We start from the raw sequence: 13,153 nt of genomic DNA, 5'->3' as shown, positions 1-13,153 counted from the left end.
TTACAATTAAAGAACAGTTGAATCTGAAATTGTGAGGGTCTGTGCTCTTAATTAATATTGAATAACAAACAACATGGATTAATTGGTGTAAATAGCGAAAAAGAGTTTAAAACGTTCATTTGGGCCTACAAAAATTTCGGCATGACCTTCCTGTAAGTAGGATATCCCAAAAATTTCAAAACACAACAACATCAATATACGCTCGAAAATAATATCAAGTTCACAATCAACCAAAAAAATATCATACAACCGCACTTGGCCAGGACTAGACACAACATACCAACAAAAAAATCCAAAACAACATAAAAATGTCACCATACAGCTACACAGGGCATCTCTCTATCAAATATATCAAACCAATATAATATATAGATATCTGGAACTCTGACACAAACCAACTGATTACTGGGTACAATTTGCTGACGCTCCAGCAGACGTGTCAAATCCCATTGAATGACCTGCTATGACATCAAAAACAACGACAACATAAAAAGACATCAGGGGTCGGACCCCAGTACGACAAACCAGTAAAATTACGACGTATATAAAAGACATGTAATAATACCAAGTAAATGCAATGATATGCGATGCATGAATGGTAATAATGGACTAACGGATACCAAACGGAGTCCAAACAAATAGTATCATCAACAGTAACAGTGACCACCCATGCCAGGAAAGCAGCATCAAATCGTCGCTCGTCCATGCACGTAGCATCGAGAATGCGAGTAGCTAAGTCGCTCGTCCCTAGCTGTCATCTGGGAATGTGGCTAATTCTAACTCACTCGTCCTTCTGATGACTCAATATATCTCAACAGAATCAACATAAATTGTCGTCAAAGGATTCAAGGCTCAATATGTTATGCCAATATAATTTATGCATGAATGCAACATAATAAACATTCAAGACACATAATAGCAAATAACATTTGCTGAATATTTTTATACGCCAATATACGCGTCATAATGATATTGATTTGAGCGTACCTCGACTATAACTTACAATACCACAGTAATTTTTTAAGGAATTTCTGATGAACTCGTCCAACGATATAACCTATAATATAAATCTGCTATACACTTCAATATAATGCATTCCAACTGACTAAAACAATTTAAATCGGAGCGGTTAAAATTCGAATTTCCAGGCAGCCTATATAACCCTTATATAATCTGAAATTTCAAGCTTAATACCTCAATAATCTAGACTAAAACGCACAATAGTGATCTCGCAGAAGTATTTCGCCGGAAATGTCGCCATAAACAGTGTTCACAATCAAAAATACAAGCTGGAAAAATAGGAAAAAGCTTAATACTTCACTTATACAAACTATTCCACCAATATCAACCAATAATCGAAGCCAAAACCTTACCTAAAACCGAATCAAAGTCTACGCGCATAGGAGCTGTAAAAACAAGCAATCGAGCTCATCACCTTCCGATTTATGGCACGAAGAAGTAAATAGAAGGGAGGAAGAAAGTTGTTAAGCTGCTGCACTACTCTCCGACCACCGATGGTGCTGCGCAACTGATGCAGAAAGAGGAGAAAAGAGACGTGTTGCATGGGAAAAACATGGGGATGTTACGGGATAGATTTAGGGGAAAATGGGTTGGCTTTATTTAAATTAAATCTGGAAATGGACTGGGCCTATTTTAGGCATTGGGCTCTCACAGAAATAGATTGATGTCGATATTTATCGATCACCAAAACATAAAGTAATAAAAATATTATAACAATATATCTATTTTTTAAATTTCAAAATTCACACATAATCTATACAAATTACAAATATTTTCGATATAACCACTTCATTATTTTTCTTGAAAAAAAAAAAATATATATATATATATATATATATATATATATATATATATATATATATATATATATTTTCACGGTGAAAAGTCTTGTAATTTATTGAATACGGAGAATGTCTTTTATGACAAGATCAATCAAGATATGATGAAACCAGATATTATGTGTACTTGAAATATTGAGCCCTTTTAATATGACGAGAAGCTCAGCATACAAGTCAGATGAGGGCTTCTCAATTTTGTTTCCAAAAACTAGTACAGGTTGTCCCTCATGATTACGGATTACACCGCCAATTGAATATCTATGAGTGTGCTCACACCACTCTATATTGATAGCAGAATGACAGTCTCCGTGTATATGAGTGATCCGAAGTCTCTCACTCCAAATAGCCCAAGCACGCATCACAAATGACTCAAATTCAGAATACTCAGCTTTTCTTTCAGTCCAAAGGGAAATATATATCACATCTAGATGACATGATAACTTTAGAATTGGTCAATAATACTGTTCCAACAGCGGTGATACCAATATTAAATATTAGAGAGTGATGTGCTATATCACTAAGTAGATAAAAAGTGTTTTTCAGATACATACTGAGTATTAAATTATATCCAAATTTCACTTCTCTGAATACACAAAAGATGAGACATGAATTTAGAAGCGATGTTTGAAAGTTCTTGCATCAAAGATCTTTCATCTATTATTAATGGTAGAAAATGGTTGATACAACACAAAAATTTATAATACCAGCAACTGGATTGCTGTTAATATCTGTTTGTTGTTTACAGTTACAGAAATTTGGAAGATTGTTCCAGAAGTCATTTGGAAGATTGCACAGAAGAATCCTTTTGATCTGCTTTTGGGCCGGATATGGCAGCAGTTGCTGCAGCAGTCACAGCAGCTGCTGCTGCTCCGATCTTGACTCCACCTGCAGCTTTCATTACACCTCCGATTTTAGCAAATGCAGCGATTCCTCCCACAAGCATAGCTCTAAGTGCAACTGTTGGTTTTACCGGCATAGTTTACAACCCTGCTGGCAGCAATGCAAATCTCTAAATTAAGAGTTTGTATAGAAATTAACAGGCGACAACGCCAATCATTATTAAGAGTGTGTGTAGAAATAGGAAAGCGGTGGAGATCTCAGTTGATTAAGTAAACTCCATAACCCTGAAACATTAACCCATGAATTCCATGTTTCATAATTTATACCAAATCTTGTTGACTTTAGATTCTACCAAAATCTCTAATTCACAAGGCCAAACTATGTAATTGAATAAAAAAGGTTCAAGAGGTGCAAGGCACGCTAAAGCGCACTACTGTCATCAAGTCTAAGCACAAGATGAGGCACACGCCTCAGCTCATGTGGGGATAATAAACTGATAAATTAAATCTAAACGATTGAAGTAGTAAAACAAAGTTTTAAGTGAAAACTAACGCCAAGTGCTCATTGCATTATTCTATTTCACCTTCAATTCATCATCCCTAAGATTGAAACACACCCAAGAGACACCTCGAGCCTTTAGTGACCTCATGCTTGGCGGCCACAGCTTATTCTGCACAGTAGCTCCTAGATTACGACTATGATCGAAAAGAGTTTTGTGTTCTCATAAAATACAAGTACCCACTCCAAACCTGCCAAATCCTTCACTCCTCCCCCTAAAAAACACAAACAGATCATACTCCAGCCAGCAAATACCATTTGCAATCACCCCAGCAGCAGTTAGAATCCTCTCTTATAGGTGACTGCACCTCATCTACATCTTCCTTAGAAGGTAAACACAAACACAAACCCCGCAGTACACTAGAATATCATTTTTGCTTAGTAAACAATTTAAGAACTGTAGTGGAACTTGCAAGTTAAATAAAAACGTCTCAATGTACTCCTACGAAGACATCACGATATCCTTGCCAACTAATCAGAGGTCTCCACAACGCAAATAATATTGTCCAATAAAAAACTAGTAAGTCTAGCTCATCCACCAAATTTGTATAGAGTATCAACCGTGCCTCTGAAATTGAAATTAGGGCAGTGCTAAAACAGATAGAAGAAGTGTCCACTGTTGCAAAACCATAACTTTACATGAATGAGCTAATAGAACAAATTTTATCACTCAAATAACATCAAAATAACTCGGTATAGCTTGATAGACAATAATCGACATGAAATAAGCTAAAATCCGAAGCCACCTAGCATATCCAATAATCTGTAATATCTACCATTTCGTCCGAAATTCACAATGATAACTGGCAATATTGACTATTTCTTGAACATTTTTAATGAATTCGCTAGATCAACATTCTTTGGCAGAAACACAATCACATTTTCAAGGCGAATGAAGTTGAACGGTTAAAATATCGAAACCCAAATCAAGAATCAATTCATCTCGCTGTGTGTCTGTCACAAATCAGTTATCAAACAAAACATAGGAAAACACAAAAAAAGTATTTTTAATTTGCACCTATTGCATAAAATAAGGATCATATGAAAATCCAACGGAAAAGCGTGCATTAAAAAAATATAAACGACACAAAAAATCGAAAAATTTAGACAACAATGAAAAAATAGGAGAATAGAACCTAAAAATTCAAGCTCAAAATCTGTTAATCTCGTCACCTGATCACCTTCTGGTGTTCGTGTTTTCTTCTTCAGGTTTCCCTCTGAGAAAGTGAATGAAAAATGTAGGTAAATGTTGCCAGAGTTTTCCCTGCTATTTTATGGGCCTTATGGCAGCCACAAGAAAGCCCAAATATTCATCGGGCTAAAGTTGCCCTTGGACGGCCCATATTTGCTAACTTAATGAGCTTGTTAAATATAGTGATCAAATTTTAATAATACAATAACAACCGCACACTTTGTGTGTAATATCATATGTCAATATTATGTATTGTATACAATTTTTTTCTCTAAGTTCTTTATCTAATTATAATATTCTACGAGTTAAATTGAATGTAACAAGATTACAGTTAGAGTAAGTCTATTGTGAAACGATCTAACGAGTTTATAATCGTAAGACGAGTTGACTCGATCAATAAGTATCATGAAGAACAATATTTTTGACATAAAAAAACATTTTTTTTATAAGTTGGGTCGAATCAGATATCTGTTTCACTTGAGGTTTTTTGTTAAAGTTATACCAAAAAAAAAAAAAAAGAATTAAATCAGTGTTTAAAAAGAATTAAGAATTTTTTTTTTAATATTAAAATTGTCCACCTCCCCTTCAATTTACCTTTGTAATTGAATGGCTCTAGCTTTCCAACGAGAAAAGAAAGGTAGAAACACAAAAACAAGCACCAAAAAGAGTGCCTTAATTCAATCAACAAACATCAATACATTCCCCCATCCCCATCCCCATCCCCGCCGGAGCCGCCGCCCATATCTCACACAAACACTTCACAAAACCACCGTATAATTAGGCCATGCAATCCCATAATAACATCATGCAAATTAATCAAAACTACAGCACAAATCTTGAATCTACACACAAAATCAACAAGAAGATCATAAATAATATTCCCAATATCCACCACTCTCGAAGCCACGGCTCCACCACCCAGGCCTGCGCCGCCTGCAAATACCAGCGTCGGAAGTGCGCCGCCGACTGCATTTTGGCCCCATATTTCCCCCACGATCGCCAACGGCAGTTCTTGAACGCGCACCGCCTTTTCGGGGTCAGCAACATCGTAAAGATCGTCCGCCACCTCGACCCGCCAGCCAAAGACCACGCCATGCGGACGATTATCTTCCAATCCGATGCACGCGCCGCTGACCCTGTGGGTGGGTGCTACCGCATAATACATGACCTGGAGCAGCGGATAAGTATCGCAAACGCGGAGCTTGAGATTGTTCTCCACCACCTCGCCCTTTGTCGTGCCGCCGCAGCGCAACAGGATCCGGCGGTCCAGGTGGCAAGGCAAGAAGTGGATGCCGGAGATTGTATCATTAACGGGGACCCTTTGGGGAATTATTATGAGAAATGGAGGGAGGATGATCAGTACGTGGCGGCGGCGGAGGATTTTAGTTCTTCATGGGGTTTCATGCATGCACACACAAATGGAGAATCTACGTCTTCTTCATTTGCTTATCAGAATCAGGATCATTTGAGGAAATTTTCCATGGATGGATGCAATCTTGATATAAAACCAATTCTTGATGATTTATCCATTGACGACGATGCTGATATTGATCATAGACAAGGGCTGTTTCAATATGATTCCAATGGAACGATTATACCAAGGTAATCTGTTACAAACTAATCTTTTTTTGCATAAAATTCGAAGTTTCGTCATTTGAAATTTTGGCTGTTCCGGCTCAATCTGTGGCATGACTACTTGATTCATCTACTAATGAATAATCATAGATATTTGGTATTCGTCTTTCCTTTTCCTTTTCATCTATTTGGGAAAATTGTGATTCTAGTCCTATAATTTGATCCATTTTGGGTTTTAGTCTTGTGGTTGTTAATATTTGGTTTTCATCCACTGATTTATCTTTTTTTTATTGGTTTTGGTCTATTTTTTGGGTTAAAAGTCTTAACTTTTTTGAATATTGTTTATCTGACATCGATATTTTTTACGTAGCTCATGTTGTGATTGTAAACTCATATTACACACACATAATAAATCTAAGCAGAAAAAAATTACGGAGAAAAATAAAAACAAAATGACGCTAAAATATTTCAAAATATAAGGAAAAAGTTTGTCTTTCCATTCTACTTTTGGTTCAATAGATTTTAATATATATATAATATATATATATATATATATATATATATATATATATATATATATATAATATGTTTTGCTTCAAACAATCAATATTTGATAGATTCGATGGTTTCAGGTGATAAATTACCAAAACAAAAAAAATTAAGCTAGCGGATGAAAACCAAACATTGACAAGTTACGTAACTAAAACAAAAAACAGTTCAAGTTACGTGACTAAAACCGTAATTCTTTCTATGTTTTATTTTCTTGAATACTTCAAACGAAGTAAAACAAATTTGACGCTGCAGCAATAATGGAGCCTTGATAGAAGAGAAAGGCAACTTCAAAGAAGAGGATTTGGGGTGCTATCCACCGGTTAAAGATCATCAAGATTTAAAGGCTGCTGCAACTTTTTTCACACTTGCAAATTGTGATAGCTAAAATTGAAAGTCGATTACAAATTTTGTAGAATATTGATTGAGTATGTACTCTTTACTGCTCATTATTGAAATAGAAACTCCATAGCATATGTGTAAGTATGATATATTGTAAAACCAATTAATGTTATTTACACTCAAATTTTTTATAAATCCCAAACCATTATTTATATGTATATATAACATTTATCAGTTTAGCAATCCGAACGACTGGTGATTCATAATTAATAGTATATCGAGATTACTATAGTGAAAAAATGCTGAATTTACTGCATTTTCGGTATACCGAAGATTTCAGTACGGTATGGTAACAATACCGAATTTTTCGGTATGGTAACGGTATGCAATTTGAAAATTTCGGCATATACCGAAATACCGAAATATCGAAAAATTATATACAATTTAAAATATATAATATTTTAAAACAATAAATTTATAAAATTTTAAAAATATAATGTTTTTTCGATATAAAACAGTATATACCGATACCGTACTGAAATTACGGTATACCGTACAATTTCGGTATAATAGGTATGCTAGTTATATGTAGTGAAATTTCGATATACCGATTTTCGGTATACCGAAAATTTCGGTACCGTATCCATATGAATTTGCTTATACCATAATTTTCGATATGGTGATCGATATATAATTTTCGATATGCTACGGTACAATATAACACCTCTAAATATGACACAAGTGGGGTTTGAACTCTTCTGCTTTATTTTGTATAATATTTCCTGCCATAGAATATATAAACATTGTTTGCTCTTGATTTTCATTATTTGGCAAATCAAGCCATGCATTTAATTGAATTGTTCATCCATATGTATTTGTAACAGAAATGTGTAAATCATGTATCCAATTAAAAGGAAAAATAAAATTTTTGTTTTATATCTTGTACTTTTACATTTTTTTGATATGTTGTGTATCAATTTATGGTCCTACTCAACTAGTTTTTGTTTTTATTTTTCCATTTTGTCATTTTTCAATGGATTATTGATCTTATTTCAAAAAATGATGATGTCTCACCGAAAATTGCTTATGTGACGCCATAAATTGTTGGGTATATCCTGTAACTTACATATTTTTATTTTTGATTCTTTTTAGGTCAATTCATGATTGTAGGCAACTAATTACTTGATCTTCTTCTTTTTTCAATTTTAATCTTTTTTCATCGAAGTGCTGATGTGTGGAATCTAATACGTCAGCAATATCCGGCGTCACGTCAGCATTTTCGGTGTCATGTCAGCATTTAGGTGAAAAATGACTAAAATTGAAAAAAAAATATATATATACAAGCTAGTATACTAAAAATATGAATTGATTAATAAAATGAACAAAAATGAAAGATGCGCAAATTACAGGAGCAAAAATGTTATTCCCCAAATATTGTTGACGTGTTCGATTTCATGTCTGTACTCTAATAATTGCGATAAATTATAATAATTATCAAACTACGATAATTCTATTAAATTATCGCATTATTAGTTCAACGATAAATTCTAATTCTAAATTTGCTAGATTATACCTCTAACTCACACAATGTAAGAAACTACAATAATAACCCAATATTTAAGCAATATTAATGTGATATTTGGACCAAAATTGAATGAAATCAAAAGATTAAATTTCTACCATCAGGCATCCTTCGAACTCGCCAAATCAAGGCAGGAAATCAAACTTAAATATTATGCTCATCGTCAACAGGCGGCGAAATCGCCGAAGATGACGACGGAATCACACAGAAAATCGAGTCGCGAGCTTTCTGCAAAATTTTGATATCAAAACAAAGCTTACGACATAAAGAACAAAACTCCTCTATAAAATTTGTGTTTCTAGTAGCAGAAGGCGGCAATTTCGGTGGTGAAGGGGTGGCGGCGAGTCAGAAAGTTCCAAAAAACCCTTCAATATCGATACAAAAACATGGCTTTCATCATTGGCCTGCCGAATATATGTTTACTTTAAATTTTCAACGATCGATGGCGGAGATATGGGCGGTCAAATTGGCGGCGGTGGTTTGAGAATTTTAACGGTAGAGAGAGATAGTGTGTGTCTATATACATATATCTATATATATATATATATATATATAATATTTTTAATGATTCTTATACCAAAAGGTGGAGTATGACATGATACTCTAAATAAGATATCATATATATATAACTGTGAAATAATGATCGTTTCAATAAGAATAATATAAGATATGGTCTAGAGCCAAAATAGACACAACATGAGAACAAATATATTAGAATTGTTATTGTGTAATTAAATACAGTTGACTTGGTTTCAAAAATGGTCGAATAGTTCAAAACATCGCGTCACTAAGCAACTAGTAAATTCGATATTACATATCTTACTAAGGAAAGTTCAAGGTCACAAGCTACCTATCTCGATCCATTGATAATTCACAAGAACTTTCAAACAAGTTTCCATACATGCATCAAATTCAATTATGTGGAGAATTTTCCATACAATCTTTTCTGCCATTCATTCAAAGAAATTTGATTCATTTTTTCACCGACTGATAGAGTTTTCCAGCAATCATATTACTTCTATTTTTCATTCGCTGGCTTGAAAGTTCTCAGCATATTAAATTCGCTGATATTTAGATATTTTAGTATTGATTTCTTCATATAAACACACTTATACGAGGTAATTTTTCTTGTAATTTCTTACCTCGACTACAGTCGTAATACGATATCAGAACTCAAATGTTTCTGAGATTGCCAAAAACACAGAAAAAAGACAAAAGCGATTTACGACGAAGGAGAACAATTTTTTCACACTTGTTGATAAATTAACATTCAAGAACGATTTACAACACAATTTTCAAAGAAACAAAATCTTGAAAGTTTATTATGTCAAAAACTTAATTATTACATGCATGGCCTCTTCCGAATGGTCTTATCAGATATGAATGATCTTGAATCTCAGGTCAACGTGGCATCTAGCTTTCGAAATCCTCCCAAACGTCGCCGTATTGTTAGTCGGCACCGATATAGTAATCCCGTCGCAAGTAACCCTCATTCTCAGCGTCTTCGCCTTCATTTTCCCAAACTTGTTAAATCTGGTGTCCAACTGAATTTTCACCGGCAAATCCCCGCTCTTCACGATAGATTTCAACGTAAATATGTCGGCGCCGTCGATGATTGAATTCGAGCTCGATTCCACCTTCATTTTCAAGGTCGTCACGTTTTCCCTGCCGTGAACGAAGCCAGGAAAGTATCCTTCCCCGATTCCGATGTCGCCGGAAAGTATTTTAACCGAGATTTCATCGTAGACCAACGTGATCTTTTTGTTCGGGTTTCGCGCGGTGAGAGTCAGGTTGAAGGTTGAGGTTAGCGTTGTGTCCGTGAGGTTGAATTCCGAGAGCTTGAGAGAATTTAAGGAGAACGTCGGGCGGTGAGGGCGGTACAGGGCGTATAATATGCCGCCGGTGACGGCGACTGCGGCGAGGAAGAGGACGAAGGTAATAATGATAGTAATCCAGAGGCAGCATGAGCAGCAGCATCCACGCCTGGTACTTTTGCGAATCTGTTCTTCGTTCTCCGGAATCCAGGCGACGGGAGGGTCTTTGTCGTCGGGTGTTTTCTCCGCTGGGTGTACTGGCTCAGCTGTCATCTTGATCTTTTGTATAGAACATGCAATCCACTCCTCTTCGTCAGGATGGTGTCTTATCGATAAATTCAAGCTTACGTCATCTAATTAAATAATCAATGAAATTCTCATTGAAGTTGATTTTCCAATATTATATCTGAAATCAAAGTCAAGCTTGGAATCAATCAAATCTATTCCTCCAAGTCATAATTTTTTTGAGACGGTATCACGAGTCAATTTTGTGAGAGAGATATTCTATTTAAGTTTCTCATGAAAAATAATATTTATTATTACAAATATGATCATGATTGATCCGTCTCAATTTTTACTATGATGAAGTCTGCTCAATACATATCTTTTATTTGAATTATTCATAAAAATATTATTTTTTATATGAAAAATATTACTTATTATTATAAATATAAACATGATTGATACGTATCACTTCGTCAGCTCAATATAGATATTTGGTTAAGAAGTGATTGATGCTGCACGAGCATGGTAATTAGAGTAATTATTCAAAAAATGAACATTAATTGTATTAATCGGATTCACATAATGTGGTAGAGATACATGTATCTCATGACGCCATGTTATGTATGATGAATTTTCAATTAAATTTTCAGATAGTATTAATTACAGAGTATACTTGAAATTATAATATATTGTAAAAAAATTATATCTGATAGTACGTTACCTTAAATATTTTAAATTGTATATCAGCTCAAGTATCACGTTTCGACTATTCTAACGAGTAAATACAATTATTGAACTCAACGATATCCTTCTGAATAATTGTAATAATTGTAATGTGAATTGAACTCATGGTATTGGCTCTGATATCAATTATTGTAGGTCAGAGTGTGTCGTTTTACCAAAAACTATAGCTGGTCGTAACGGTACAAATCAAATATTCGTACAAGAACTTAAGTACTACGTTTTGATTGCTCTAACCAACAATGACAATGATTGCGCTTAATAGTATAACCAATATTTATATATCAAAACACATATTTTTAAAAAATTCAATAACCAATTAATCATTACATATCATCCAAAATAATATGAAAAGGAAAAAATTAGGGAGAAAACATAATTATGAATACCAGAGATGACAGATTAATCGGATTTAGTCGTTAAGTCCAAACGTATGTTATGATTCAGCTCTCGTATTAGAAAAACTTAGTTATAAATATTTGATCTGATATGTTTTTCATTTTAACTCTCTGGAATTAAGAATATACATAATATATTATGGCAAAAACTTATGTGAGACAGTCTCACGGGTCGTATTGGTGAGACGGATCTCTTATTTGGGTCATCCATGAAAAAGTATTACTTTTTATAATAAGAGTATTACTTTTTATTGTGAATATGGGTAGGGTTGATCCGTTCCACAGATTAAGATCCGTTAGACGGTCTTACATGAGACCCACCCATATATTATATATACTCGATTTAAGTGATTGATTTAAGTCACTTGATAACCGAAATGCATACATTTGTATCTTATTTCTGCAATATGTATCTTATCATCCCAAAAAAAGTGTTAAATTTCATATCTAAAAGTTATAACTATATACCTAATTTGATTAAGTTGATACCAAAAATTTGTATATTTGTGCTATAATCTCAATGATTTGTATATATATTTATTGTTTTTGTTTTCTTATATTACATATGAAATAAATAATATATCCAATTAAAATTTATCGATATCTGAAACTCATAAATTTATTTCATAATTTAGTAATCTGTACTTATTTTGAATAAAAAGAAGAAGTGAGGCTAGGGAGCTCAAAGTAAGTTTTATGACATGTGAATCGAAGTAAACGTATAACTAACTCCGGTCAACGCATACTCTCATTTTTTTAGTTTTAAAAAAAATTATCAGAATTAATAGCCAATAGGATTAAAATATTTTTTATATTTTATTCCATCATTATCTATTATTATTAATACTATTAATTATTGGTTTTGCACACAATTTGGTATATAATAAATTTAGTAAATACTTATCTTGGGCTCCACATTAATTTTTAATCCTTTAAATATCTATCATAAGGATTTTATTAATTATTATGCATCTTTCAATACTTTGTCTCAGAGGAATAAATTATGCAATAATGTGAGCTATGGCAACAAATCAACTATGAAGTTGTCATGAAAATAAATTTTTTTATAGAAAAGAAATATAGTATTTTTTTTTTTATGAAACAAGAAAAATAAAGTTGGAAATGCGAAAAAAAAGATTAGATCTCTTGTGAGACAGTCTCACGAATCTTTATATGTGAGACGGGTCAACCATGCCAATATTCACAATAAAAAATAATACTCTTAGCATAAAAAGTAATAATTTTTCATGGATGACCCAAATAAGATATCGGTCTCATAAAATATGACCCATAAGACCATCTCACGTAAGTTTTTACCAAAAAAATAATTGAATCTCTATGTAAAAAGCAACGTAGTTTTATTTTTTTAAAAAAAAAAAATCGACGTAGTAAATTACTAAGCTATAAATGGGCCGGGTCAGGAGAGAACCGGGTTTGTAAAAAAGAAGGCCGACGCTTTGGTCCGACCCGATTTCTCT

At 33.7% G+C, this 13,153-nt stretch overlaps 3 protein-coding genes across 9 annotated transcripts; 1 reads left to right on the top strand and 2 right to left on the bottom strand.

Annotated features, from left to right (window-relative positions):
* Window positions 1-2,469: 2,469 nt before the first annotated feature.
* LOC140841165 (uncharacterized) lies at window positions 2,470-4,525 on the bottom strand. 7 transcript variants are annotated; one of them, XM_073208393.1, is made up of 3 exons: window positions 3,449-4,321; window positions 3,283-3,369; window positions 2,470-2,846 (listed from the first exon to the last, which is right to left on the bottom strand). In XM_073208393.1, exon 3 carries the CDS (start codon window positions 2,833-2,835, stop codon window positions 2,635-2,637), a length of 201 nt encoding a protein of 66 aa, XP_073064494.1. In that variant the 5' UTR covers window positions 2,836-2,846; window positions 3,283-3,369; window positions 3,449-4,321; the 3' UTR covers window positions 2,470-2,634. The 7 variants fall into 7 exon arrangements, 5 of the variants coding, with proteins under 5 accessions (XP_073064494.1, XP_073064498.1, XP_073064497.1 ...); XR_012120109.1 differs by lacking the exons at window positions 3,283-3,369; window positions 3,449-4,321 and adding an exon at window positions 4,431-4,525; XR_012120108.1 differs by lacking the exons at window positions 3,283-3,369; window positions 3,449-4,321 and adding an exon at window positions 4,394-4,515.
* Window positions 4,526-5,141: 616 nt separating this feature from the next.
* Window positions 5,142-7,082, top strand: LOC140840396 (uncharacterized). The gene is made up of 2 exons (XM_073207598.1): window positions 5,142-6,051; window positions 6,829-7,082. Exons 1-2 carry the CDS (start codon window positions 5,234-5,236, stop codon window positions 6,959-6,961), a joined length of 951 nt encoding a protein of 316 aa, XP_073063699.1. The 5' UTR covers window positions 5,142-5,233; the 3' UTR covers window positions 6,962-7,082.
* Window positions 7,083-9,745: 2,663 nt separating this feature from the next.
* LOC140840395 (NDR1/HIN1-like protein 13) lies at window positions 9,746-10,608 on the bottom strand. Its single transcript, XM_073207597.1, has one exon. The coding sequence runs from the start codon at window positions 10,582-10,584 to the stop codon at window positions 9,871-9,873; it is 714 nt and encodes a 237-aa protein (XP_073063698.1). The 5' UTR covers window positions 10,585-10,608; the 3' UTR covers window positions 9,746-9,870.
* Between the last annotated feature and the right edge of the window lie 2,545 nt (window positions 10,609-13,153).

Source organism: Primulina eburnea, chromosome 9, assembly GCF_022965805.1.
Source record: "Primulina eburnea isolate SZY01 chromosome 9, ASM2296580v1, whole genome shotgun sequence".
NCBI lineage: Eukaryota > Viridiplantae > Streptophyta > Magnoliopsida > Lamiales > Gesneriaceae > Primulina > Primulina eburnea.
This window is presented reverse-complemented; position numbering and strand designations above follow the sequence as displayed.

What these genes read in the sequence shown, in the direction of transcription:
- LOC140841165 (XM_073208397.1), bottom strand. Translation starts at nt 2,835, where the DNA reads ATGCCGGTAAAACCAACAGTTGCACTTAGAGCTATGCTTGTGGGAGGA.
- LOC140840395 (XM_073207597.1), bottom strand. Translation starts at nt 10,584, where the DNA reads ATGACAGCTGAGCCAGTACACCCAGCGGAGAAAACACCCGACGACAAA.
- LOC140840396 (XM_073207598.1), top strand. Translation starts at nt 5,234, where the DNA reads ATGCAATCCCATAATAACATCATGCAAATTAATCAAAACTACAGCACA. An exon ending in AATGGAACGATTATACCAAG is followed by an intron (nt 6,052 to 6,828) that starts GTAATCTGTTAC and finishes TTGACGCTGCAG; the next exon opens with CAATAATGGAGCCTTGATAG.